This window comes from Eretmochelys imbricata, chromosome 9 (assembly GCF_965152235.1).
Source record: "Eretmochelys imbricata isolate rEreImb1 chromosome 9, rEreImb1.hap1, whole genome shotgun sequence".
Taxonomy (NCBI): Eukaryota; Metazoa; Chordata; order Testudines; family Cheloniidae; genus Eretmochelys; species Eretmochelys imbricata.
In genome coordinates, this window is record NC_135580.1 from 97,468,772 (window position 1) to 97,495,963 (window position 27,192).

General features: G+C 41.6%; 1 protein-coding gene across 3 annotated transcripts in view; it reads left to right on the top strand.

Moving 5' to 3' along the window:
* The first annotated feature begins 5,422 nt into the window (after positions 1-5,422).
* Positions 5,423-27,192, top strand: part of ARHGEF6 (Rac/Cdc42 guanine nucleotide exchange factor 6) — a 63,784-nt gene continuing 42,014 nt past the window's right edge. For 2 of the 3 annotated variants that reach the window (XM_077825842.1, XM_077825843.1), the window contains exons 1-3: positions 5,423-11,188; positions 12,360-12,443; positions 24,050-24,134. In XM_077825842.1, the coding sequence (XP_077681968.1) occupies positions 11,024-11,188; positions 12,360-12,443; positions 24,050-24,134 (334 nt within the window). In that variant the 5' untranslated portion in view covers positions 5,423-11,023. Of the gene's footprint in view, positions 11,189-12,359; positions 12,444-17,955; positions 18,087-24,049; positions 24,135-27,192 lie in introns of those variants that run through there. The other variant, XM_077825844.1, reaches the window with a different exon arrangement.

The window sequence follows — 27,192 nt, forward strand, 5'->3', positions numbered from 1 at the left end:
CTGTAACAGTAGGAAAGGTAAATTTTTATAATAGCACTGTAACTTTAAAGAAATTTCCTTTTTTTCCCATGCTCAAACTTTTGATCTCACTTTTTGGGTGGGGGGTGGAAACCATGCCTTTTTCTGTGCTTGAAAGCAAAATTTCTAGGATGTTTGAACGGAGTACTTTAGCAGGTTGGGAAGTGGCAAGGATGACTGGGAGGGACTTAGACAAGGCCTCTGTGTATGTATTTGGGCCATATGAGATGCACTAGCTCGGCTAAGAGCTCAGTAAAGAGTAGTTAAACTAGCGCAATCTGCTGTATGGATGCTTATTTTGGTTTTTGAGTTCACTTTTTTAGCTTTAATTTAAATTTACTCCTGAGCTAACGAAGCTAAGCCAAAATAAGCCTGTTTTAAAAGAAAATGGCCATGCTGCTTTTGCAGTTTTACTTTAATTTTTAACCAGTGCCGCCACCTTTAGGGAGATTTGATCTAAAATTATATGACTGAGGTTAATTTAATATCTAAAGATCTTTTGAGTTTGCTTTTGCTGAGGTTCTCCGACTAAACTGTGGAACAACAAACAAATGAAGCAAAACAACTCAAGTTCTGTAGGTCATTTGCTTATTGTTTAGCATAACAAAACCTACTTTCCCTTTAATCAGGGGCCCAGCAGGCACAGGAACAGATGTTTCCAGTTTGCTGAGACAACGGCATAAGGATGAAAGGCTCACTGAAACAAATACCTTCCCCCAAAAAGCATAAAAGTGGATGGATTATTGCTGTAACACAATTTTACCAAAAAGTCTCCAACCAAACAGTTGCAGTAGCAAAGATATGAGTTAACTTGGATCCTGAGTGTACTTCAAAACCTAACCTAAAGCATAGAAAAGATAGGACATTCCCATTTAAAATAAACTACATGAAAAATCTATACTCTAAAAGCGAACCTGCAGAAAACATTGGCTTCTTGTTTGCTCTCTCAAATGCTGCTTTTAAAAAAACTGAAATAGGGAAGCAGGTACTGCCTTGTGCATGTGACTTTCACTATTCATTTTAGGAAAGTTTTTTGGAGGGTTTTTAGCTGACAGTTGTGACTTACTGCGTTGGGTGTGTTCACATTATTGTTGTGTTGGAATTGTCATTTAAAAGTACAGTGCCCAGGGAATTACATAGCTTCTCAATTCCCTATCAGAATGTTATAATGTTGCTTTGTAATTTATCTTGACTACTTAAAGCTATTTTGACAGGAGGAAAATATTTACTATCTAGGGTACGCTATTAATTTAGAACATTGTTTTACTCTAGGATTTGTTCCTGCACTAATTTACTCTTTCCCACTACCTATCTAGGACAGTATAATGGATGCAACAAAAAGTTGTGGCCAGCCCACATTCCTATTCCTCATATCCCTTTATATATATATAAATATAAATAAAACTCCGGAAAAGTAAAATTAGTTAAAAGATCTCCATTTCAAGTTGCTGTTAGGACCAGTATTAACATCTCTAAGCCAGTGGTTCTCAACCTTTCTACATTACTTCAGGAGTCTTTGTCTTGTATACCCCAATTTTCACCTCACTTAAAAACTACTTGCTTACAAAGTCAGACCTAAAAATACTAGTGGCTCAGCACTCTATTACTGAAAAATTGCTTGCTTTCTCTTTACCATATAATTATAAAATCAATTTGAATATAAATATTTTACATTTCAGTGTATAGAGCAGTATAAACAAGTAATTGTCTGCATGAAATTCTAGCTTGTACTGACGTCACTAGTGCTTTTCTTATAGCCTGCTGTAAAAGTAGGCAAATACCTAGATGACTTGATATACGCCCTGGAAGACCTCTGCATACCCCCTGGTTGAGAACAACTGCTCTAAACCACTACTAACTGGAGCCCAGGGTCAGAGTTAAGGTACATCTGGGAACTGGGAGACCCAATTTTATTACCAGATTGGTTACAGGTGATCTTTGTGGCATTGTACAAACCACTTAATTTCAGCTTTGGTTTCCTTACCTATAAAAGTTACCAACCTCACAGTGGTAAATGGCTAAGCTGTTTGTCAAGTGCTCTGAAATCCTCTTGTGGAAGGTTTAGTACAGAATTAACTTTATCTGAGTCCAGGGCTCAAAAAAAATCTGGCCAGTGGCAAATAGGAAGACAGATTTCTAGCCTTAATGGCTGTTAATAAAATCATCCAAAATCAGAGTAGGATGGCAGAATCTGGAAAAATACTCAACTGCTGCTTCATTTTGTGGTGCATCTCTAGTGTGAGACTGACATTTAAGTATGTTTCAGTGATGGTAATTCCACACCTGGTGGGTGAACAAACTCTTAAATTGACACTGTTTAGGAAAGTTTACAAACATCAGCAAAGGTAGACATTGATCCTTCCCTATACATTACTCACCTCCTCAAACTTCTGCCTCTGACATTAAGAGGCAGACTTCTTTCCTTGCTGAGTCCTCTTTCCCACTTGCATCAGTGGGGGAACTGGAGAGTTGAAGAGATGGTATGTTTATTTCTTCTAGGGGCTAGGGAAGGTGAAGCTTAATATACAAAAAGCCAGAGTCTTGATCAGAACATGAATTCCCCAATCAAGAGTAAAGAGCCAAGTAAGTGGTGCAGCTTGGACTGGTTGCTAGGCTTTTGCCAAGGCATCTTGCTGGTGGAACTCACTTCTCCATCTTTCAAATCATCTGGCTTAATAGATGTAATTCTCTAGCTATATTAGATGTATTACAAAAATTGTCATGCCCTGGTAGAGTTCAGTTACTGCAATGAGCAGTTCTACTTTTGGCAATTGAACAAGCTCCTAATGTTTTGGATAATTGAGCTGCTGCTTATGTCAAATATCTTGACTTATCTAGTGTGTACTGGACCAGTTGTAATTCAAAAGATGTTACACTTAAGCATTGTGTGAGGTCTACTGCACCCTGCTGTAGATTTAATATACACAATTTACACTCATACACCTTATTTTCCTAATTCTTTCCTCCAAGAATGGCGGCTGTGCTAATGGAGGAAACCATTGCAATGGGCATTAATGCAACAAGTCATTTGCCTCTACTTTGAAACAATTTTCATATAAACAGTGTCTTGATCCAGCTGATATACTCATCACTCCTTGTAGTCATGTTTGTCCCAGAATGCACTGGTATTCTAATAATGGTCCTAATGTTGCAGGGAACCGAAGTCACTTGCTGATGAAGTGCAGATCATTTCATGAGCAGGAAGTGAATTAGTAGAGGGGACGTGTAGCTGCAATGTTTTTGTTCCCACAGTTGCATCACCAGTTCAATTTGGTCTGAAAGCTTTGTCCTATTTGTTAGTTAATTCAGTAAGTTATAACGTTTGCACATTCCAGATACAATTAGTGTAAGAGCTGTGCATGTCTTGGGGCACACTCAAATGTTCCAACCTAGTGGGTTTTGCCATCATCTCTTCTTGTGTGAAAAGGGTGCTGAAGAGCATTTAGCTTCTTGAAGTCTAGCCTAAACCGGAGAAGAAACTGCATTACCTCACTGTTTTGCAATACACAATGTACTAACACATTTCCTTTCTTCAGTTACAGAGTGACTGGAAGAAAGCGGTGGAACAATGGATGCGTATTGGGAAATCTAAGGATAACTAGTGCAACACAAATTTTAACCACCTTTAAAAGTGGTCTTGGCCAGCAAGCATTCAGTGTGTGCAGATGTTAATGTTAGCTTTGAAGAAAAAGGTGTTAATTGCCATTTTAGAGCTGTTCTCATTGGAGCATGAAAGGTTACTAATGGGAACATCTGAGAGGAGTATCTCCTTTATAGATGAAAAGTGTGAACTAAGTGGTGGTTGTCTGGCTTTTGTAACGGTCCACTTCCAAGAAGTAAGCGTGGGTGTCGTCTTGATGCTGCAGCAGAACAAACATTCCTGTGCTACTGTTAGGCCTTGTCTATGCTGCAGAGTCTTATCCGGAAAAGGCAGCTTTTTTCAGCAAAACAGAGCAGGTGTAAACACTGCAATGCCACTTTTAGTGACAAAACTCTTCAGTTTTGGCGGCGAAGTTAAAGCAACAAAGTGTCAGTGTAGATGCTGCTGTTCATTATATTGGCGGTACTGGCCTTCCCCAGTATCTTTCAGTGCCTGCCATGACTGCTCTGCTCACTGTTTGGAACTCTGCTGCCCTGCACGCATGTGCCCCTCCCCTTTCAAAGCTCCAGGAAGTTCTGGAATTTCTGACATTGAGAGCTCTGGCAGCAAAGAGCAAATCATTAATATGGAATGCTGCTGTCTCCTGTACTAGGAACATAGAGGCAGGTGTGTGCGTGTTGAAAAGTGCTGTGCTGTACAGAGCCAGGTGGGAGCTAATGAGGGAGGGTGTCTCCGTGCCTGAGGACTGGCTGCTTCTAGCAGCTGTCTGAACTTAAAGACAGCATGCTGACATACTCCCACTCTCCGCATATGCTTCAGTTGAAAAACAGATGGCAATCTAGTAGGATGCCCAAGGAACCATGAGCTTGAGGAACCTGCATCGTGTGATGCTGTACCTGCCCTATGAGACATTGCAAATCCTTCCTAAAGCAACCTGTGGCGGGTTGCACAGTGGATAGCTACCCATAGTGCACTGCTCTGTGTCAGTGCAAGAGTTGCTAGTGTGGATGTGCTCAGCTGACACAAGGAGCCTAGCATGGACGCACAACAGCAATTTAACGGGAGTGGCATAACTTTTGTTGATAAAACTCTGTATTGTCGACAGCCTTAGTGAACAGTTTGCGGAAACTGTCCCTCTGAGCTGAAAATGGAATAAGTTACTTAAGCAAAAGCAGCTGCCCACTTTGCCCACTCACAGTGGTGGGGTGGGGGGAGGACTTGCAAACACAAGAACCGTTTTTGTTTCACTGTTTTCTGCATGGAAAATTAAGTTGCCTAACCTTTAAATCTTTTTGGGGGGTAGGAGTCGGAGAGTCAGAGGCAATATTCATGAACCTAAAAAGAGGTGTAGAGGACTTCTGGGGAAAGTTCAAATCCGTCCTTAGAGTTATTGGTGCCCTTGTACCAGCTAGCATCTTTCATAAATGATTACTTCCAAATGTGATCCTTCTAAGATAGAGATAATTAGTTTGTATGGAATCTTGTCTTTAAGTACATCTTTAGGTTGTCTGTATTGCATTTGTACTCTGTATTACACGTTTATTGCTTATTTTGCCAATATATGGTAGAAGTGAAATCCAGTTTTCAAGCATCAGTAATCCTATATGCCATCCCTCATCTTTCTCATTGGTGAAGATGCAGTGTCATGGTTAATAAACTTTACATTGACTGAACGTGTGATAGATGCAAAGTGGTGTAAGTGAAGCAGGTAGCTTCAGTTTACAAATTTGGTCATTGAAAATGTTTGTGCCTGTCTGGACAGCTAGGTCAGGGACAAAGTATGGCTTAAAATGAAGATACTAACTTTCTGTGTGTGAAGTACTATACAAATTTGAGTTCAACACTGCATTTTAACTAGATCCTACAGAAACAACTGAAGCTGTATGTTGTTCATTCAGTTGGGGTGGGGGGACCTAACTCAAACTTAAAGGTGACTGGCAGGATTGTTAAGCAAAATATCCACCTAGTGTTTATCCTGTGCACCCAAACTCCAATGTGTGTGTTCCCTGGTGCCCAGTATCTACCTCCTAAAAATCCAGCTTCCCCCCACTTCTGCAGTTGATCTAGGTAATGTGGATGCAAAAAATTTTCACTCTGCTTACAGGTAGGCTGGGAGTTTAGTGATTAGTGTGTCTGGAAGTTCTGGATGGTGGACTTAGCTTTGAGTCTACACAATTTGTAGTAAGAGTGCTGCTGTAGAGTTTTAGGTCCTTGGGTTGTAGACTTCTATATTGATATGGACATTAAAGGTGCACAACTCCTGGAATATTAAACAAAATCCAGTTTTTTGCTTGGAATAGTTCTGATCTCTGATGGGAAGTGGCTAGTTACATATAATACAACGAACCTTTGTACTATGTATGTGACAAGTAATTCTCTTCTAAATTCTGATGCTAGTCTTCGCATTTCATAATTTTTAAGCAAGTGTAAGGTTAATGGAACTCTTGAAGTGTCTGATTTAGAACACATTAACTACTGAATAATACCTCAGTTTAGTTCTATACCTGCCTCTATTCTTGTACATGTTTTCTTTAGTTATGTAAAGCTTTCCCAATTCCCACATGTTCTCTTTATATTATGGTCAGTTTTGTCAAACAGTCTTAATGAATAGCTGTACCCACCCCTTTCAATTCACTTTGTCAGCTGACCCCCAAAATCAGCCCGATGGACTCTTGATTATGTTCAGTAGCTGTGTTTTCAGTACTCAGGATTCTGCTACCAAAGAATCCATATCACTAGTTTAGGTGAGCAACTTGAGGCGTGCCGGTGGGGCTTCCTTTGCTAGCACTCATGGAAAGATAAAGGTGACACACTCCTCACTAATTTTTAAATCTTTGCCTTAAGTCTTTCGGGCTGCCTTTATATATCATGAAAGAAAGGGCACCAGTTTATTTTTCTCTGCACAGGTTAGCTTTCAAACTTTATTAATTCAGGGTCAGATTTATTTTTTAAAAAATGCAGTTGCATCCAAATAACCATGAAGGAATGGCTGCTTATTCAGGCAATCTTGGTAATTGTGGATGCAGATTAGGCATTAAAAAAATAAACTCATGGGGTCTGCAAAAAATCCCATGGCACTGCTGTGCTCCCCCTTCAAAAAAAAGTTTATTTTTTAAAGTATTAAATGTCTAGGTCCCTGGGGATGCATTTCCTCAAATGTAAAATCTAGTTTGGGAATATTAACTCTGGAGAAACAATTACAGCTAGGTATTTTTCCTTTTGATGAACAACATGTTTAAGATAGACTGCACATCTTTTTGAAAGGCATTGATAATTATCTAAACCAGGGGAGCTTGTATTTTTGTCAGTTGGTGTCTCAGTAGACTAATGAGCATTTTCAGGTTACCTTAAGTTCCAAATACAGGTATTTGGTGGAAGAAAAAATGTCTTAACACCAAAGATTAAAAACTGATGCAAATAATTGTACTGTGTTAAACTGAAATACTACACAGTTGTCCATAAGAGATAAAAATAAAATATAAAACTGGGGATCACACTTCTGTGAGAGAGGCCTTGTAATGGGCTACAAATTTGAAGCTTGCAGGCAATGTTTGCATGGCAAGAGGCATGTGATTAAATGTTACGGGTTGTGCATCTTAGATTGTGAGCTTGTTCGTTTGCTCCAATATTGCTATTACGGCACCTGCTTTCATGTTACAAATCTCCAGCAGCTGCCATCTTTTTAAGTATCCTCTCAAACATGTTTCCATCTCTTCTTTCCCCTACTAGTGTGTTAAACAATTACTAGGGTTAAAATACTTCATGCCTTCCTGCTTACTGCAGTGTGTTGCCTTACAGCTTACTGGCTAAATAGGGCTGTTGATTAGGAAGTAAATTCAAGCCATCTTTAAAATAATCCATAGGGGGAGTCACTGACTAATGTTATCCTCAAAACTCTTAGCTGGTGTGCCTTTCTAAAATTGTCTGTCAGTGCTGGAAAAATTAATCTTGAAAATGCAAACCAGTTGTAAACTATTGCGTTGATGCCTGCCAGGCAGCCTGAAACAGCTGAGTGTTGTGAAATGCTCCACTCCACGTTCAGTGTAAATTCAAATGTCTTGATTATAAAAATCAGCTATTCATTGCTCATGTCTTTAGAAAAGACATCTAGTTTAATGTGCTTATCCAAAACTGCCACACCTTTAGGTGTCAAAAGCCTCTGTCTGCCAAGCTGGCAAAACAGAAGGTTCTGATAACTTCTTCGGCAGGTCTATACTACAGGCCTATATCTGTGTAACTATGTAGTTTGAGCAATATCGTTCTACCAGCCTAACCCCTTGTGGAGACAGCGCTATGTCAAGGAGAGAGCTTCTCCTGTCAACATAGTTGCCACTCCTCGAGGTGGATGATTAACAACACCAATGGGAGCTCTCAGGCACAGTGCAGTTGCGCCCTGTGCCGCTCTAGCATTGTACATGAAGACAAGTCCTTTCATGCAGCTAGGTGTTGTCATTGGAAAAACAGTAGGAATAGCTTAGAAAAAATTGGGACTCAGTACATATTTTTAAAATACATTTCATACCCAATTCAGTAAATAAAAACCTTCTGATCTGAAGTTGCTGCAGAACTTCTACTTGTGTGCTGAAGAATTCAGACTTGCAAGCTGTGTGAGGTGCCCAACTGTTGTAGTCCCCGTTGAAAGTCCCAGGATTAATGTGGTAGACTGGTATTGGATCCTTGTGCAAAATTGCCCACAAATTGGAAAAATTGCGTTTAGCTAACCAAGTTTTGTTTCAAAATGAAGTTGGCTTCAGGAAAGTGTTGTGTCCTTTTAACTCACATGTAAGCCAGCAAGCTGTGCAGGAATATAGGCTACAATTTTCAGAAGTGATTGTGGACATGTGGGGGGGGGTTGCTCAATTTGTAACACATTATGGGGGTTTGATTTTCTAGAAGTGCTGAGGACTTTCATGAAAGTTGGGCATTGTTTGTACATTAGACACCCAAAACCACTAGTCATCTGTGAAAGTCTTGGCTGCTGCTTACTGGTTCTGGGGCTGTTATCAGAAGATTTTGAAAAATAAAATAACAGGAAATGGAATAACATTTAAAATCGAGAGGATCACAAGAGGCAATAGAATGGGGCTTTATTCCTGTGGAGAATCACATTTTTGAAAAGATGGGGAGTCTGAACTCACGTTAGAAGTTCCAGTGTATAGTAGAAATATATAGTTACTGAAATATCTGCCCACTCTCCTACCATGAAAACGCCACTTCATCGGATGCATATGGGGGGGAGATTTTATATACACAGAGAACATGAAACAATGGGTGTTACCATACAGACTGTAACAAGAGTGATCGAGAAAGGATACAGACTAACACGGCTGCTACTCTGAAATCTGAGAATAGACTCGCACATTGTCAGCTAAACAGGAAAGGAGGTACAAGTTCCACATGCAGAAATGGTCATGCAATTGTGTATCTGCAATTGCTTGGGTAACTACAGGCACATTTTTGCATGTGGACCTTAGTGGTTCAAATAAGGTCACGCTTTCCTTGAAAATGGCACCTGTAGTAGTAGGCCTCAAACTGTCCATTAGTAATTAAAACTTTATTTTCAAATAGAGCTTATTCCTGCTGAGTGTTTCTCCCCAGCTGAGCTGTCAGTTACTGTTTTGAAGGAGATAGCTAGATGTATCCAGATGACCATTTCTGACTGACGCTTGGTGAGCCAGATTCCCTCTGCCATTGGGAAGCATGAACTTGTTACTGAATAGGATGCAGGTTCTGGCTCTGCTGGTACAAGCTCTGAAGAGAACAGAAGAAAGGACAGTTGCCCTCTTCTAAATTACAGCAAGCTCTTACACTAATAGAATGGGCTTTACTCAGGGCCATCTTTAGGATTTATGGGGCCCTACACAGTATTATTAAATGCCTGCAGACCCCAAGGAGAACCTCCCTCCCCGCCGCTATTGTTGACACACCAAGCTTTGTATGCGGCAGACGCTGCAGCAGCCTGGGGTGGGAGGGAGGGACAAGGCAGCAAAGTATACTGAGCTGTCCAGCCTGCCTCACGGTGGTGAAGAACAACAGTTCCCTGCAGAAACCCCCAAAACCTCTCCCTCGTGCAGAATGCACCGTGCTGGCACATTTGGTTCTGTGAATATGGCCCTTGCCTAAGGAGACTGCAGTGTGCGCTGGGTGTGCAGGAGCCAACCTGCTGTTCTGGTGGTGCCCCAAATTTTTGGGTTCCGTAAGCAGCCACCTAGGCTGTGTATGCCTAAGAATGGCCCTGGCTTTACTTTGTCCCAGATGTGTCCTGGGGAGGAGGGATAGCTTGGTGGTTTGAGCATTGGCTTGCTAAACCCAGGGTTGTGAGTTCAATCCCTGAGGGAGCTATTTAGGGATCTGGGGATTGGTCCTTCCTTTGAGCAGGCGGTTGGACTAGATGACCTCCTGAGGTCTCTTCCAACCCTGATATTCTATGTGAGTTCTTTATGCACACTGCAACTTTCCAAAGTACAGTGGAGTAGTTCATATGTGTTTTAGTATGGTGTGTCCTGAGTAGAACTTGTTGAAAAATTGTTTAAACTCTTGTTTCCAGTGGAAAGTGTGCTTTCTTCTATGTTGTTTTGTGAAACTTCGTATTCTTATCAGTATTCTTATCTAAAATGTTCATTTATCATTTTTCTGTGCTCAGAATAACTTCAACAGTGATATTTTTAACAAGGGGCGTGTGTGTGTGTGTGTGTGTGTACACAGAGGGGAGGGCAGAAGAAATCTCACCATATGGCTAAACTGCCTGAAAAGCTCGTATTTCAGATTTTGAAAATGGAAAGATTCAATGCATTCTATAAACACTTTATGTAAGATTTGTAAAAATTATCTCTCAAAAAATAAAGTTATTTAAAAATGTTTTATTGATTTTTTCAATTAAATTTTCAAGCTCTTAATTGTTGACAGCAGTCCTGATTCTGCACACACTTGCAAACACTTAAACATATGCATAACTTTACTCACATATATTGCTATTGACTTCAGTGGGACTATACACAAGGGTAATTATATACTTAAGATCTTGCAGGGTTGCTCCCCTATATTAGGATAAATTACTCAGATAAGATACCGATGGATGTGATATAAATATCTAAACAGAGAGGATATTCATTTTTATTTACAAGCAACCGTTCAACCCAAAAGTTCTACTTACTTTCACCATATTTAAGCACAATAATACAGGACCTGAAACCATTTATACAGCCACAAACTTGTTTCTTCATTTAGAATGAGCATAGCTTCTGTTTTTTTAAAAATCACAAGTTCAGAGGCTTTCAATGCAGAGTTAAAAGTTGTTTCAAGCTTTCGCTCTGCAGTCACTAGAAGAGGCAGGAAGATGCAATCACGGATGTGGGTTAGGGTTTGTAGCTGCACTAAACTGTAGTGAAGGCAGAATTCTTAACGATGAATTCAGAAGAGCGAATCGTGACATGGCTTATTTCATTAGGAGTTTTAAATTCCCCCAAAAAGATTATAGGTGATCCAGAGCAGTTCTTGAAAGCTTCTCTGAAAGATGGAGTAGTACTTTGCAAATTGGTTAATCGGCTTCTTCCAGGATCTGTGGAAAAGGTAACAACTTAAGTGTATTTTGGTAGTCACTATGGCAGGAGCATCTTGCTACACTGTGCTGCATGTCTCTAATACTCTGAGAAACCAGAGCATGATATTTTACCAGCAGGCACGGTTTCTAATGACTCTGTTTTTGGAGGAGGGAAGAAAGGAAATATGCCATCTGTTTTTCAGAGAGACTTCAGTATGTTATCTTGTGTCAAAGTTACTGTATTGTTAGTTGGATTTAAGTAAAATATATAAATTTGGATTGTAGCTTTTTAAAATTTTGTAATCTCTTGGAGAAATTTTGTCAGCAACAAGAAACAAAACAAAAAAAGCATATTGCTTATATTTACAGTTGGAATTGGCTGAATTATGCATGCATGGCGTAAGTCCTGGCATGACTTTTATGCATGCTCTTGTATTTGAAGTAGAAATATTTACTCAACCAGAGGTCAAATCTCCAAGTCTTAGATAATGTATCTATGACTTGTAAATATAATGCTTGAATTTTAAAGACAATTCCATAAAGAATGTACTAATATCTTGCTAACCAGGAAACATAATAGAGAAGGGACTCAAATAGGAATAAAAGTACCTTTCATCAGTGCCAGATTGTATTTGGTCTGGCCAATACATTTGCAATGTTTTGAAGCTGCTAAACCAAATCAGTACATCGTGTTATAGTTTTATTTGGTACGTAGGCAGACAGTTCAAATCAGCAATAAGTAACTGCAAACAGAAAAGCGGAAGGAGCTTGATGAGAGATAGGAAATGGCAACACAGAGGACAGGCTGTCAGTAAAATGATAGAAAAAACAGATTCCTCCCCATCCTATAAAACAGGAACCTTTAAAAAAATAAGTTGAACTAGCTGGATATATGTCTCCATTTATGTATGTAGTGGTGGTTTTGGGCAGTGTGCTGATAAAGGTCAAGCTTCTCACTATCACTTAGGGCAGTGTCATATGCTGACATTCAAAACAATATGCCGACCATTTAGATTTATGCATCATTTCCTCCAGTGGCTCTTCCTGGTTCAACAGCTTGCCTACCACCCCCGAGCCTCCCCCTAAAAAGCTTCTCTAATTCAGAATAAGATGCACATTGTCAAATATCCATGCAAGTCTGGTGAGCAGAGACTTTCCTGATAGTAATACAATAATCATGTCTGGGTTTTGTTTCTTTAGTATTGTCTGGAGCCCAAAAATGAAGCAGATTGCATCAGCAACATTCAGGAGTTCTTAAAAGTCTGTGCCACACTTAAAGTGGAGGTAAGTTATTCCACTTATCTCCATTACACTTTATAAAATGATTATTCTGCTAATCTATTTCCCTTGTGAATGTTCCTAAATGAGATCACTTAGCAGGAGATTAAATTGATCATTATTGGTAATCTCTTGTTTTAGTAAAATACATGAGTTTGAATTCCTTAATATTCGGGACAGGGATTCAGAGAAATTTTGCAAATGTAATAGTGTCTCAGAGTTGAATAGACTACCTTTCAAGCCTTTGAGATGGAGCTAAATGTTGAAATAGGAACATGTACTAAAAATAACATTCTTTCTAGAGAGAGCTGAGGAGTTTGATCCTGTTGAAGATTTTTTGGTACTAAAGAAAAATTCATTCAATCGTCAGCCCTGCTTTAGTTTTCCTTATATTGTAGTAATATTAAGACTACTTTACATTTATCCAAGGTCTTTCCTCACAAAGGGTTCTTGTGTTAATTGTGATAGAATAAATGGTTCCAGAGAGTCAAAAGTATTAACATGACCCTGTCTCTGTTCAACACTAAACGGTTAAATAAAACTTCCGGTTTTGAGTACAGAGACCTTGGCCTACTTAGTCCCATGGCAAACATACTAGAAAATTCATGCCAAAGTCTAGAAATTTGTTGATCAGGATACACAGGAGAAAAAAGAATCAGAAGACGACATTTTGGAATTCAAATTGATGGGTTAACAGAACAAACTTAATCAGAACCTATCTAAATCCCTTTTTCACATAGAGCATGTGTTAGTCTTTCTTTGTCAGGTAGTCCTTCTTAGTGGGGAAGAAAGGGTTGGAACCTTTTATAAACTTTCACCTACTTTCCAACAGCTAAACTTACAATTGGGGTAGGCCTGATAAACCCCGGTTATGACAACAGGATCCTAAAATGCTTTACAGATATTGGGCCTGATTCTGCAAAACATATTTGTATAGATGTAGCAAATAAATTGGTTAGTCTCTAAGGTGCCACAAGTACTCCTTTTCTTTTTGCGAAAAAGTCAATGAAATCAAAGGAATTACTTACGTAAATATCTGATTAAATGAGTAGGGGTTGCAGAATGTGCCTTTTATATGGTCCCAAAGAGTGCAAGCTGATTCCTGTGCCCAAGCCTAGCCCCAATGTGAGTGGAAGGGTGTGCCCACCCACAAAAGGTTGTGGGATCAGGGCCTAAATGACTGTGCTGATTCTTCAAAATAGAAGTTCAGTTAATTTTGCTATATACTTTCAGACTGGTCATGTGGCATCCCTTGTTTTTTTTTTGTTTTTTTTTTAAAAAAAAGCCTCTTATTTCACACAAAGGACATCTTGCCGTGGAAGTTTATTTGAAAATTTGGCATTAACTTCCTCAGAGTGCTAATGATGAGTCTGAGGAAAAAATACTGTTTTCAAGGGAAATAAGTAGAGCTGGTTGGGAATTTTTCGACAACTTTTTTTGTCAGAAAATGCTGATTTGTGGAGAAGTGTCAGTTTAGACTAAACTTTCTTCTGGAAGGCTTCTCGGGTTCAGGACGGAATTTCTGGTCAAAATGAGGGAGAAAGAGAGACCCATATCAGAATATCCACTCACCTGGGATGTGGAAGAATTACTCCAAATCAGACAGAGTAGGAGCTTGAACCAAAGTTACCTACATCCCCGATAAGTGCCCTAACCACTGGACTGGTGGCTATTCTGTATATTAACTGAAGCACATGGCATTAATAAAAAGCCATTATTTAAACAATTTCTTGGTTTTCACATAATTATTAGAAATCCCAGAAACAGTCATACTGTAAAAACATTTCTAAAAACAGGAATTTTGCTTTTCCTTAACTTTAGCACAAAGGGGTCAGATACTGCAAAGCCTTACTCACTCAGGTACCGCCAGTGAATTTTACTTATGGAAAGTATCGTCTCTGAGGCCAATATGAGAATTGGCACTTCAAAATTTGAAAAATGTAAACTAGCTCTATAGTTAGTCAAAAAATGGGAATTTAGCAAAAAAAAACCCCATCTTTTCCCAATTTCAATATTCTGTCTAAATTGGAAGAATTTCAGCCAGCTGTATTCAGTGGGAGGAGATGGGGAGGGAGATGGAATGACCAGTAAAAGTGAAGTCATTAATAGAGGAGCTCCTTCCAGATTTGGATTGAGAGACAGTGGCAGAGGGGTCTGCACTTACCAGTACCTGTGTTTCATTTCTGCTATGCATAAAGCTAGAGAGGATTCCATGCTCAGGGCTGTCTGACCAGCACCTTTCACGAGCATTACTTTCACTTGGAAAAAAAAAAAACTAGCTTTGGGACCCCCCTGCAGCAGCTGTTTACAAATGCAAGAGCAAGTCTGAACTATGAAGATGTACACCTGAGCTTCAGCACTGATGAAAGTCATGGAAACCATGGCCTGCGAAGTATCGGGGTGGCACTTGGAGAATGGAGATAAAGGAGCACAAAAGAGGAAATTTGGTTGGGCAAGGCAGCAGTACTTGAGAGGCAACATCTGGATGGCGAACTTGGTGAGATGTAGGGATGGGTTGCTTTCCTCAGGGAAAGCTCAGACTCCCTCAGGCATGAGGGAAACGGCAAGCCTAGGATAGAAAATACAGAGAAGAGATGGAGAGAAGGAAGAAGAGAGAAAAAGAGTGGAAGGAAGGAAAGAAAAAAGACAGGATTTTGTATGCCATCTTGGTATTACATAATCCACAATAAACTCCCCACCTCAACATACCCCAGGCTTGTTCTGAAAGGACCATTTCTAGGGAGCGAGAAGATTTCGGCTGATTCCTTATTTTTTCTGTTGGGACTGCTGGGTGTGAATTACACTGGTGGTCTCTTGTGGAGTAACACCTGAACCTGACCGCCATGAACCGGAGTCAGACCACCAACTGTCCTCCACAGATCACTGGAAAGCCATTGAGTGTTCATGACGTACAGTCACTATTGACTTTGAGTTCAAATGTGTAAACTCTTTTCCCACCCACCGTGATTCAGATGTGAGGCAGGGCTGTGTAAGAACCACCTACATTTGGGCCAAAAGATTTGTGATTTAAATTGGGTGCAATTTGAGGTGCAGTAGAAAGGACAATTTCTTTTGCATTTTTTAAAATGCTCTGGGATACAAAGCAAGGAGAAAGCTCCTGTACAGACTCACCAGATACCATGTACTCACATGTTTAAGGACACACTTAAAAGTGCAATCTGGACCGAGTGATAAAAAGCGGCTCTTATCCCTTTTCCCATCCCCATTCTCTTAAGCAAACTCATCTCCTGAAATCCTGTTCCTTTTGAGGTTATCAGCTTCTGCACTTTCTGTCTACCTCATGTCATAACATTTTGTTGGTGACTTCACATCGGTTTCCACAGCAATAGTGACACCACAAGCAAATCAAGGATAAGTTTATTCAGGTGGAGAATAAACAGTAATATCTATTTTTGGTACCTACCATTACCATATTCTTTGAGTTCCTCACAAGCTTTAATGTATTTATCCTCACATCATCCCTGTGTGAGAGGGCAGTTCTATTCTCCTCATACGGACAGGGAATTGAGACCCAGAGAGACTGAGTGACTTGCCCAAGGTCATGCAGGACATCTATCATGGAGCAAGGAATTGAATTTGGGTCTCCTGAATCCCAAATTTGCACCCTAGCCACTGGGCCATCCTTCCTCTCCAGTAGATTATTACATTTTACCTTTACATGCTTATGTGCAACTCCTAGCATGCACACATATGAGAAGTCTGAATTTGACTGGATGTTTGTTTATTTTAACAAGAAAGAGAACTTTATTTAGCAAGGTAAAATGGTTATTGGTGTGACAAAGTAGTTCCTACAAATGGCTGGATTTCTGAACCAAGCCAGGTACCTGCAACATTAATCAGATATTTGGATTAAATCATATAGTCAAGAGTCAATATCTGGATAGTAGAGTATGGAACTTTGGTGTTGCAGTTCTGAGCAGTTGGAAATCTGAGCTGCAAGCTCTAAGGCCCTGATCCTGTAAACACTTTTGCATGTGCTTAACTTTAAGCATATGAGTTAGTCTCATTGACTTAAGTGGAACTACAAATCGGCTTAAAGTAAAACATGTACAGAAGTGTGCAGCAGGATTGGGGCCAAAATTTTGGTTTTTATATTAGCTCTCAGTCCAATACTTCCATGAGCCATTTCCTTTCCAAAATGCAGCCAAATACTTTACTGAAGTGTACTGGGAATTTCACACTTCATGGAAGCAGGGTTGTAATTGAACATATGGACAGGAAGAGCCAGGAGGCTTTGAGGTTGCTGTTTGGGGCAATATTTTATTTTTTTAAATGTCACTTCCTTGATTAAATTGTGATTCTTTCCCAGGGCTTTGAATAGCAATTTGTCTCTCTTTTTAAGAAGTTTAGAAAAGCTGACACTTTTTCATTTTAACAGTCTGTTGTCTCTTTGCCTTTGTTCTCTTGATATTGGGCTTTTATTGGATTTTTTCTGCCTTTATCCCACCTGGTTATTCGATCCATATTGGTTTCTATCACCTTCTCTTGATAGTTCTGACAGTTGTGTTAGTCATCACTACTACTACTTTTTCTTCTTAAGATATTGTGATAGTGGGAACCACCAGCGTGTGCTGTTGTGTGTGTATATAGTCTTACAAGTTCTTTTTCCTACCGCAGGAGCTCTGCTGGCTGGCTATGGAGAAAAGCTGCAGTGTTAATTTGGTGGGTTTCTATTTGAGGGAGCTGTGGCAAGCGGTAGGAGAGCTGGTTTTCTTCCCTGACTGGAGTCAGTGCTTGGGGTAGAGCTGCTCCCTGGGAACCCCGCACTGGCGTTTGGGTGGAGATTCCCGACAGAAAGGATTACCTGGTTGATTTTGTGACCACTTTTGTGCCAGGCTGCTGTAAATAAAACAATTTACATTAAGAAAATACTTTGTCTCCATGCCACAGACTTCTCCATCCCCAGAGAAACAAACTGCAAGGCCCCTGACAGATGCTACTCTTTGGCGGAGGGATGACAATATTTTAGAGGTAGTGATTAAAATAGATGGAAACGGGATGGGTGAGATCTTCTTGGCAGCAGCCAGAGCGCTTTTCCCGTCCCCCAGCCACAGCAAAGCGAGCGAGCTCCTTTTGCTTTGGCAGAGAGGGAAACGGAGTTTCTCCCGTATTTAACCTGTTCCCAGAGCTGCCTTCAGCGCTGGGCGGGTCTGAGAAGCGGCTACCCGAGGCACCGAGCGTTTGGCGAGGCTGCGAAGCGGACACGCTCGCTTTGGCGAGAGATGCGCCGGGCACTAGAGGCATCTCCGGGCTTTGACTCTGCGCCAGCCCGGCTGGGGCTGCAGTGCGGGGGAGCAGCTCTGCGCGCTGGGAACCGCCGGTAGAGCGCCAGGGAAGGGGCCCCGGGCTCCGGCCAGGGCCGGCAGCTGCTCGCCCTGGGGGCTGGGGCGCCCCGGGCCGAGCGCTCCCCGGACCCGGCCGGGCGCAGCGTGCGCGCTGGGGGGAGGCGCTCCCTGTCACTTCCCCTTCCTAGCGCCGCGATCCGGCTCCGGGTCAGAGCTAGCAGCCGCCTTCCGCACCGAGCAGCGCCGCCTCCGCCGCGGACAGACCCGGGGGGCCGCTGTCATGCCCCGGGGGTGGCCACCATGCCGCCCTGCGCCGCACGGAGCCTGAGTGCCCGCTCCTGCCGTGAGTAGCCGGTGCCCGCCGCGCCGCTCCCTGCCCTGGGTGCCCTGCGCTGTCTGCACGGCCCCCCGTGCTGAGTGCCCGGGGCCCCCTGCCCTGCGCCCACCGCCCTCTTCCCGCGCCCCCGGCCTCCCCCTCGTCCTCTGTCCCGCAGCTGGTGTCTGGTGCCCGCACTGCTCGGGGCTAGGGCGCATGGGAAGTGACACACACACACACACACACAGCCCCCTCCCCACAGCAGCCTCCTCTCGGCAGCACGTTGATTCAGCGGCAGCCTCCGCCACCAAGTCCCCTGCTCACCGCCTGCCATCGCAAACCCTTCTCTGACCTTCTGTGGCAGCAGGTAAAGTAAGTCACAACTTGTGGAGCGTGGCCCGTTCTGATTCTTTGTGTCCGGCTCCCCCCGGTGTGCTTAGTGCATGCAGAGCTAGGGCAGCCCGTGCTCCGCAGTGACTGAAGCCGCCGTCTGAATATTTTAATGTTCGGCGCTATTTATGTTTGGAGAGAGGATGCAACCAAGGCTGGTGGGGAGCGGAAACAATTGTACCGGGGCCCTGAGCTCAGCCCTTCCCCCACGCCCCCCGCCATCTGTAATGGGTGAAATAGGAGGGGGTGGGGCCCGAGATACCAGGGTCCCAAATGTCTCTGGACCGGCACAAGTTGCATAAGTGACATTTATGGTGGTCGAATCTGAAAAGTGATTTGCTCTTTATGTGGAGAAGGTGCCATGCCTAAAAATGGTACAGCGTACAAGAAAGACTGGCCAGTGCCTAGGGTGTTAGGAAAGGTGGAGGTGTGACCAAAGTAGTGCTGCTAAGACTGTGGGACCAGCTATTTTGTGCTGTGCAGAATCTTCCTTGAGGAAATTCTCTTCATTAGAGCAAGGACTGGATAGTGCTGATTAAAACATTCCCCCCAGTTCTGGCATATCTCAGTTTTGCTGGTTTTCACAGATATAATTTGGTATAATATACAGATAGATATAATAGTTTGGACCTGTTCCTGCTTTCATTGAAATCCATGACAAAACTCTCATAGACTTCAGTGAAAGGAGGATTGGGCTCCTAATTGCCAAAAAGGACTGACTGCCTAATAGTTACAGCAGCAGGTGGGACTACAGCTGGCTTAGTTCACAAACCTTTGTTCTGTTTTGGTCACTTAGGTCTATATCGTTGTTGTCGGTTTCACTTTGAGTTTTGGGTTTGTGCTAATGGTCTGAGTTTTGTTGGTTTCATGTTAGAACCATGCAAATCTGCCTTTCATCCGAAGACCTAATTCATTGTTAAAAGGTTCTTAACCCTTGGTGAACCTCATTCACATACTGGGTTTATATAAAACCAGATATTCCAAAACTTTCTCACACGTCCCTGGGTTTTATTCCCAGTTAGTGACTTGCTAAATATGTTAGAGCCTGATTTTGAGAGATGCTGAGCGCCTACAGCTTTTATATAAAATGAGTGGAATGTCTCTCTCTTCTGCAGACCTTAAGAAATTAAAAATGGCTATGCTGGGTCAGACAGTGGTCCATCTAGCTCAGTATCCTGTCTTCTGACAGTGCCCAAGGCCAGATGCTTTAGAGGGAATGAACAGAACAAGGCAATTTATCAAGGGATCCATCCCCTGTCATCCAGTCCCAGCTTCTGGCAGTCGGATGTTTAGGGACACCCAGAGCATGGGATTGTGTCCCTGACCATCTTGGCTAATTGCCATTGATGAGCCTATCCTCCATTAATTTATCTTATTCTTTTTTGAATGCATTTATATATTGGCCTTCACAACATCCCTTGGCAACATGTTCCACAGGTTGGCTGTGTGTTGTGTGACGAAGTACTTTCTTCTGTTTGTTTTAAACCTGGTGCCTATAAATTTCAGTGGGTGACCCCCGGCTCTTGGGTTATGTGAAGAGGTAAATAACACTTCCTTATTCACTGTCTCCACACCGTTCATGATTTTGTAGACTCTATCATAACCCCCCTTCATCATCTCTTCTCTCAGGTGAACAGTCCTAGTCTTTTTAATCTCTCCTCATATGAAAGCTGTTTCATCCCTTAATTATTTTTGTTCCCCTTTTCTGTATATCCTTTCCAATTCTAATATATCTTTTTTAGCTGGAGCGACCAGACCTGCACACAGTATTCAAGGTGTGGGCATACAATGGTTTTATATAGTGGCATTATGATATTTACTGTCTTATTACCGATCCCTTTTCTAATGGTGCCTAGCGTTCTGTTAGGTTTTTTGACTGCTGCTGCACATTGTGTGGATGTTTTCAGAGAACTATCCACAATGACTCCAAGATCTTTCTTGAATGGTAACAGCTAATTTAGACCACATCATTTTGATTACATAGTTGAAATTAGGTTTTCCAATGTGTATTGCTTTGCATTTATCATCTGAATTTCATCTACCATTTTGTTGCCCAGTCACATAGTTTTCTGAGATCCCTTTGTAACTCTTCACATCTGCTTTGGATTAAACTATTTTGAGTAATTTTGTATCATCTGCAAATTTTATCACCTCACTGTTCACCCCTTTTCCCAGATCATTTATGAATATGTTGAACAGCACAGGTCCCAGTATAGATCCTTGGGGGACTCTCCTATTTACCTCTCTCCATTCTGAAAACTGGCCTTTTATTCCCACCTTTGTTTTCTGTCTTTTAACCAGTTACTGATCCATTAAAGGACCTTCCTTTTTATCCCATGACTATCTACTTTGCTTAAGAGCCTCTGGTGAGGCTTTCTCAAAATTCAAGTACACTGTATCCACTGAATCACCCTTGCCCATATGTTTGTTGACCTCCTTAGAAATTGGTGAGGCATGAGTTCCCTTTACAAAAGCTGTGTTGTCTCTTCCCCAACATATCATTCATCTATATGTCTCATAGTTCTGTTCTCTACTATCGTTTCAACCAATTTACCAGGTACTGTACTGAAGTTAGGCTTATTGGCCTGCAATTGTTGGGATTGCCCCAGAGCCTTTTTAAAAAGTCAGCATTTCATTATCTCTCTGCCAGTCATCTGATACAGAGGCTGATTTAAGTGATAGGTTTCATACCACAGTTAGTAGTTCTACAATTTCATATTTGAGTTCCTTCAGAATTCTTGCGTGATACCATCTTGGTGACTTATTACTGTTTAATTTATTTGTTTGTTCCAAAACCTCTTCCATTGACACCTCAGTCTGAGACAGTTCCTCAGACTTGTCACCTAAGAAGAATGGCTCATGTGGGAATCTCCCTCACATCCTCTGCAGTGAAGAATGATGCAAATAATTCGTTTAGCTTCTCTGCAGCAGCCTTGTCTTCTTTAATTGCTCCTTTAGCACCTGGATCCTCAGGAAAGGATTGCTGCTCTTCTAATCTCCCTCCAAGCTCCCACCTCTATCCACTTCCTCTCTCCCTCTTACAGTTGAGGACTGGGAAAGCTGCAGCTGATTTTATCCTAATATGATGTCACCAGTGCGGCCACATGTTTCCATTGGAGGAAGCCAGGATCTGTTATTTCTAATGTAGGAAAAACACCATGACTCAGTTTGGGTAAATTGGTGTGGGTTCGTTGACTTCAGTGAAGCTACACTGATTTACACCAGCTGAGGAGCTGGCCTCTTGTCTTTTACTATCATAAAGTATCGGTGGAAAGAGCCACACACACTTCTCCTTTTGGATTTGCAACTCATCTTTAATTAAGAGAACAAAATTAGGGACTAGAGAAACAGAAGGAGTAGAGTTTATATCTTACAAGTAAGGGCTTGTCTACATTATTCTAGAATAAGGTATGGAGTGAATTTAAAGTGCAGTAGTTATTTCAGAATAACTCCCTACGTGAACACTGTTATTTCAGAAAGCTATTCTGATCAATTTCCCCCATGTAGATAAACCTAAAAGTTGTTTGCTTTCCTTCCATCATCTTCCATCACCTTTTGCACATGTGCGCACACACACAGAGGGTATGTCTACATTAGACTTTTGTATCTCAGGTTAATTGAATGCCAGTTACGTCGAGGTGTAAAAGTCTAATGAAGATGAGCGCACCCATTCATTCTGGGTCTGGAGAGAATACGGCTTTCTTGAAGTATTTTTCTCATTCACTCCTTTAAATAATATACTGATGCCACCATTCCAAGTCTGTTTTCCTTGGCTGCTGAAGTGGAAGAAAAGGACATGACCCAGAAAATGACACAGCAGAGAAAACATAAGCAAACGTTGCAATCCCAGTGTTTACTTTCAGAATGAAGCCGTGCTAACATCACATCCACTAGTCACTGCCAATGGGGTCACTATACTCATGAGCTCTTTTAGCCCCCCTTTTGAGGGAGAAACTAATGTTGCTATTTAAAGCTGAAACCCTTGTTCAAGTAGCACCTACTGCAGACACCAGTGGGTAGTGTACGGCCCACTCCTGTGGGAGTCTTACAGAAACAAACCCAAGAACAGATTCAGCACACGCATTAGAAGATCTGCTTAGAGTATCCCCAATATATGTGGAAACTTCCTTCAATCTTACAGAGTTATAGAAGTATCAAAGGGATAAGTCTGGGTAGTTTGGAGTAGTGTCATTTGAAAAGGAAGCTACTAAGTTTAACACACTCTATCATACAACTCTAAATGGGGAGGCTTCTGCTTATTAGAGTTTTATCAGAGGTGGTTTTAATACCTCTTCTTGCAGATGATATTCTCCTAGATCCAAGTGGTTATATAGATTTTTAAAACCGAGAACTGCATGTTGTCTTCCTCACCTACTGTGTAGTGCCTGCTGCTCAGATGCTCCGTGATGTGTGTGGCACATACGCTTAGAGAGAGAGAGCGTATAGAAGCTTGGATTCAGGGGAGGGCAAAGGCACATTTTACTTCTAACTTTATTAGGAATTTGGTAAATGTGCCTGAGGAACTATATGTAGGAAATGAAAAAGGGCCACATCAAAGAGTAACCCCTCTTTCTGTGAATTTTTTAAGGTAATGAATGATCTTGTGCTTGTTTTTCACAAAGTACTTTTTAGTGCACTGGGAGAATCTGTCAATGGATAGTGTCTGGCTGGACAGTGGCTAAGGCCTTCCGTGCTCATTGGCTTTGCAGAACTATAGCTCTAGCCCCAGTACAAAGTATACCTCTTAATGAGCAGGTGGTGTCCACAAAGCTTCTTGTACCTCTTCAACCCCACTCAAGGTTTGGAAGGATTTGCACAGACCCTCCGCACTAAGGTGAATTTCTTCCATATCAAAGAGCGAGACTGTGGCTAGAGTGCTTTGAAAACCCAAAAAGCATCTCCTCTATTATACTGGATTGGTGTAACCGTGAATGCCACTTACAATGCAGAATTTTATCTCCAGGGTGATGATGGTCTAATAGGCCAGGTCCAGAAGATCCACTGACCCCAACAGATCACTGACATGAAAATAAAACCCTTCCCATTGATATATATTTTTGCCACCTGCTAATTGAAGCAATGAATCTTTTTGAATGGAATGTCTTATACACTGGATAGTGAGTGCCTGCTGCCTGGGATAACTGTAAATATGTACCGCGTGCTATGTTGTAAGTGCAGAACATCCTGTGTTTGGCACCATCGCTGTTAAAGTATTTACACTCTCAGGCCCATTAGCTTAGATAACTAAAATGGCAGTGAAATCATTCCTTCCCTCCAAGCAAGTGACAAAACTCTGAATGATTTCAAGGGGAGCAAGATCTGACCCTCATTTGCCAACGTCTTCCTTTTATGTCCATAGCATCCTGCTCTGAATGGGTACATGCACCTTCTTTCAGCATCTGTTGCCAGTTTAACTTCACTAAGCTAAAAGGAAGTTGAACAAATCAACTCCAAAACCTCTTCCTATATTTGAAATGCTGCAAAGATGCTTAGGGGGTTTTGACCATTTAATAATCACTGTCGTTGCTTACCAGAGTGGGCCAGTAAAACTGGGATTATAAGATGTTTTGTGTTAAACTGACATAGTTCCTTTTTTACAGCTCTTTGATGCACGCGATCTGTATGCCGGAGGAAATTTCTCCAAGGTGCTGAATACCTTAGCAGCTGTAAACAAAGCTACTGAAGGTATGAAAACTTTTATCTTTTTTTTAAAATACTACCTCTAAGTATGGACTACTATTTTTAGTAACTCATGATTTCTAATTATTTTCAAAGGTTTGGCAGACAGGACTGCCCACCTGGAGCATGTGGTACAGTGGGATTAACATTTGCATTTCTAGTGATTTAGGACTGAAATGTGCTACCTGAGATATGCATTTTGGAGGTTAGAATCTTCTTTATACTATGGCCCTTTACATGGTTCTGGCTGTATAAATGGACCTTCAAGTGCGTCAGCATAAATCGGCCTTAATATAAATGAGACTCTAGCCCCAACAAATGCAAACATCGAATTTTAAATGGTACATTTTAAAGTTTGAAGAAAAAAGTAGACCATCCGCATTGGACATTTGTTGAATGTCTAAACACACAGAATTGCCAGACGCTCAGTCCAGTGTGTCAATGACCTTTGCTTTTCCTTGTTTAGGTCTGTGAAGTGCGTCTCCCTGATCAGGAATCAGATGCCCGCTATGTGCACTGTGCCGCTTACAGTACTGTCGGCTCTGGTCAGTGCAGGAGCAGGTCATTCAGGCAAAGCAAATCTGGGTTGTCCCTTCTCAATATTTAGCTGTTCTCTAAAATTTTCCTCGTTCTTATTTTCTGTCAAATCAGATATAAAGTGAGAAGATTCAAAAGCAAACCACTAAATACCATGAGCGTGGAAACAGTCTTACTTTATTAGGTAGAACTCCTTGCACCCTGTACTGTCTGTAGGAAAGAATTACAGTCTATTCTGGGGAGTGTGGGGGAGGGAGGAGCAGGATGCCTTAATGGGTAGGTTTGGTGAGAGATCTGAAAAGAGGTTGGAGGCGGGAAGGTAGTTATGGTCCCAATCTTGCAACTGGATCTGCACAAGCAGACCTCTGTGCTCAGTGGAGTCTGTAAGGTTACAAATGGCATACTTTAAAGCCTCTCATGTTTCTTTATTATGTTGAAAATTGCATATTAGGTTATTCACACAGAAAGAATTTAAAAATCCAATTTAATTGTCACCCTTCAGGCCCTTTGTTTACTTTTTGCATTTCTCTCAGGGTGGGAAGGGACAATATGCCCACTCTTGCCTAGTTAGTTGTGCTGTCGAGTCCTCTTGCACTAGTGCAATGCTGCAGGGGAACATACAAAGAAGAAACTTTCTATAGCATTTTAATTCCAATGAGAAACATTTTTGCTGAGCTGAGGTTTTATAAAACCACATTTATACAAAACCTAATTTTGGGGCCTGAGTTTACCTGACAATGCCCCTTTAAAAGAGCTCTCCCTTTTCTGAATGCTGCTCCTCTTAGACAGAAAAATGCAAGTTCTTACCTCCAGGTGTCCAGCTGATCCACTGCTTCTGCTGGTTAGTCAGCTGCCTGAGAAGCCCATGAACAGCAATTCACCCTCAGTGCATCTTCGTAAAAGGCCCTTAGTGGGCCCATTAAATGAGAAGCCCTTTGGGGGCCAATTCAGAAGATCCTTGTGGGCCAATGGGATGCTAGTACAAAATGCAGGTCAGTTGGAAGGTATGCAAGGCAAATTTGCATGAAAACAGGATCTTTTGATTTCAGTTTTCATCTGCTCTGGTGCTTTTCCCCACCTGAACTCAGCACCCTCTCTGGTATTGACTGGTTGGCTTTTGAAATTATTATGACATCACAAATGAAGACTTATTTCAGCTAAGGGATGACCTGCAGCAACAGCTAAATATTTAAGACACAAAGATCCTATTTTCAGCCAGTTGAAACCATCTCTCGTATCCATTAATTCTTTAGTGCCTTTGGATGTACACAACATACATCAAGCAAAATAGTTCCCATATGGCCTCAGCATATGTCATACATCTCAGAATTGGAAAGGAAGAAAGTCTGATATGGTAGCAGAAATGTTAGCAAACATAATGTAATTGGAAAAAGTTCTGTAGTGCCAGCAAACTTAATAACAAGTAATGTAATTATAGAGCTAGTGCCTATATGCTATACTCTGGATTGTTGCATTAGATATTATTTATTTATTTATTTATTATGAAAACATAAATAACAGGAGGACTATTTGCCAGCAAACTAGATGTTTTAGGAAAGAAGGTTTCTGCCTAATACATTTGGGAGATTGTTCAAGACTATTATAATCTCTTGTCTGTCTGCTGCATATGTCTCAGGTATTTCCAGATCACCAATCTTTATAGTGTTTAGGGGCTGATAACAATAGTTTTACATTGATATAGCACCTTTCTGTCTGAAGGATATTATCTGTCTTACAAACTATTTACACATAGAACATCTGAAATGCTCTGCTGTGTAATAATCACTGTTGTTACTTTGCCAAAGGGGCCAGTGAAACTGGGATCATGGGAAGTTTCATGATAAACATCAGTTTGAACACATGCTTTTTCTGTTAAAAGTTAGCATAGCTTGGTACCTGTGACATAATTAATCGTTCAGAGGGAGAAAACCTTTGGAAAGAGGAGAGAGGTAAAAAGCTATAGTTCTAAAATGTCAAACCATTTGGTGGCTTGGCCCAGTTCCCAGGAAACAGGAGACCTTGTCCCGGAAACCACCGCCACAGATGGCACAGATTGGCTCCCAGGCGTGTGGTCTCACCAGAGAGGCCCAGAACTAAGGGGATGAAACGCCTCCTCACCCTAGGGTCCCTCCAGTTCAGGGCTGAGTCATGTTAACGGGACAGTGCAGGGAAGCTTGCCCTAATGCTGCCTGGCTGTCATGTGGATAACAGAGATTCCCCTTAGTGGCTTCTCTGAGCTCATGCTTCCCCACCCACTCCATTTCCTCATGCAGAGGACTTTGTGCTAGCCCTCAATGCAATTGCACACCCAGACCAGTGTATATTTGTGAAGCCCACATGCATGGTGACTTCATGGATGCAGCTGTGGAAGGTAACTCTGATTTTCCATAATAGTGTGTAAAGGTAGAATGCAGGACCTCTCTGCATTGCATATCAAGTGTTAGGCTTTCATTTTAGGGGAAAAAAATCAGGCTATAATAATATGATCTATCAGGCTGTGATGATACACCTAAAATAGTGTAATCGG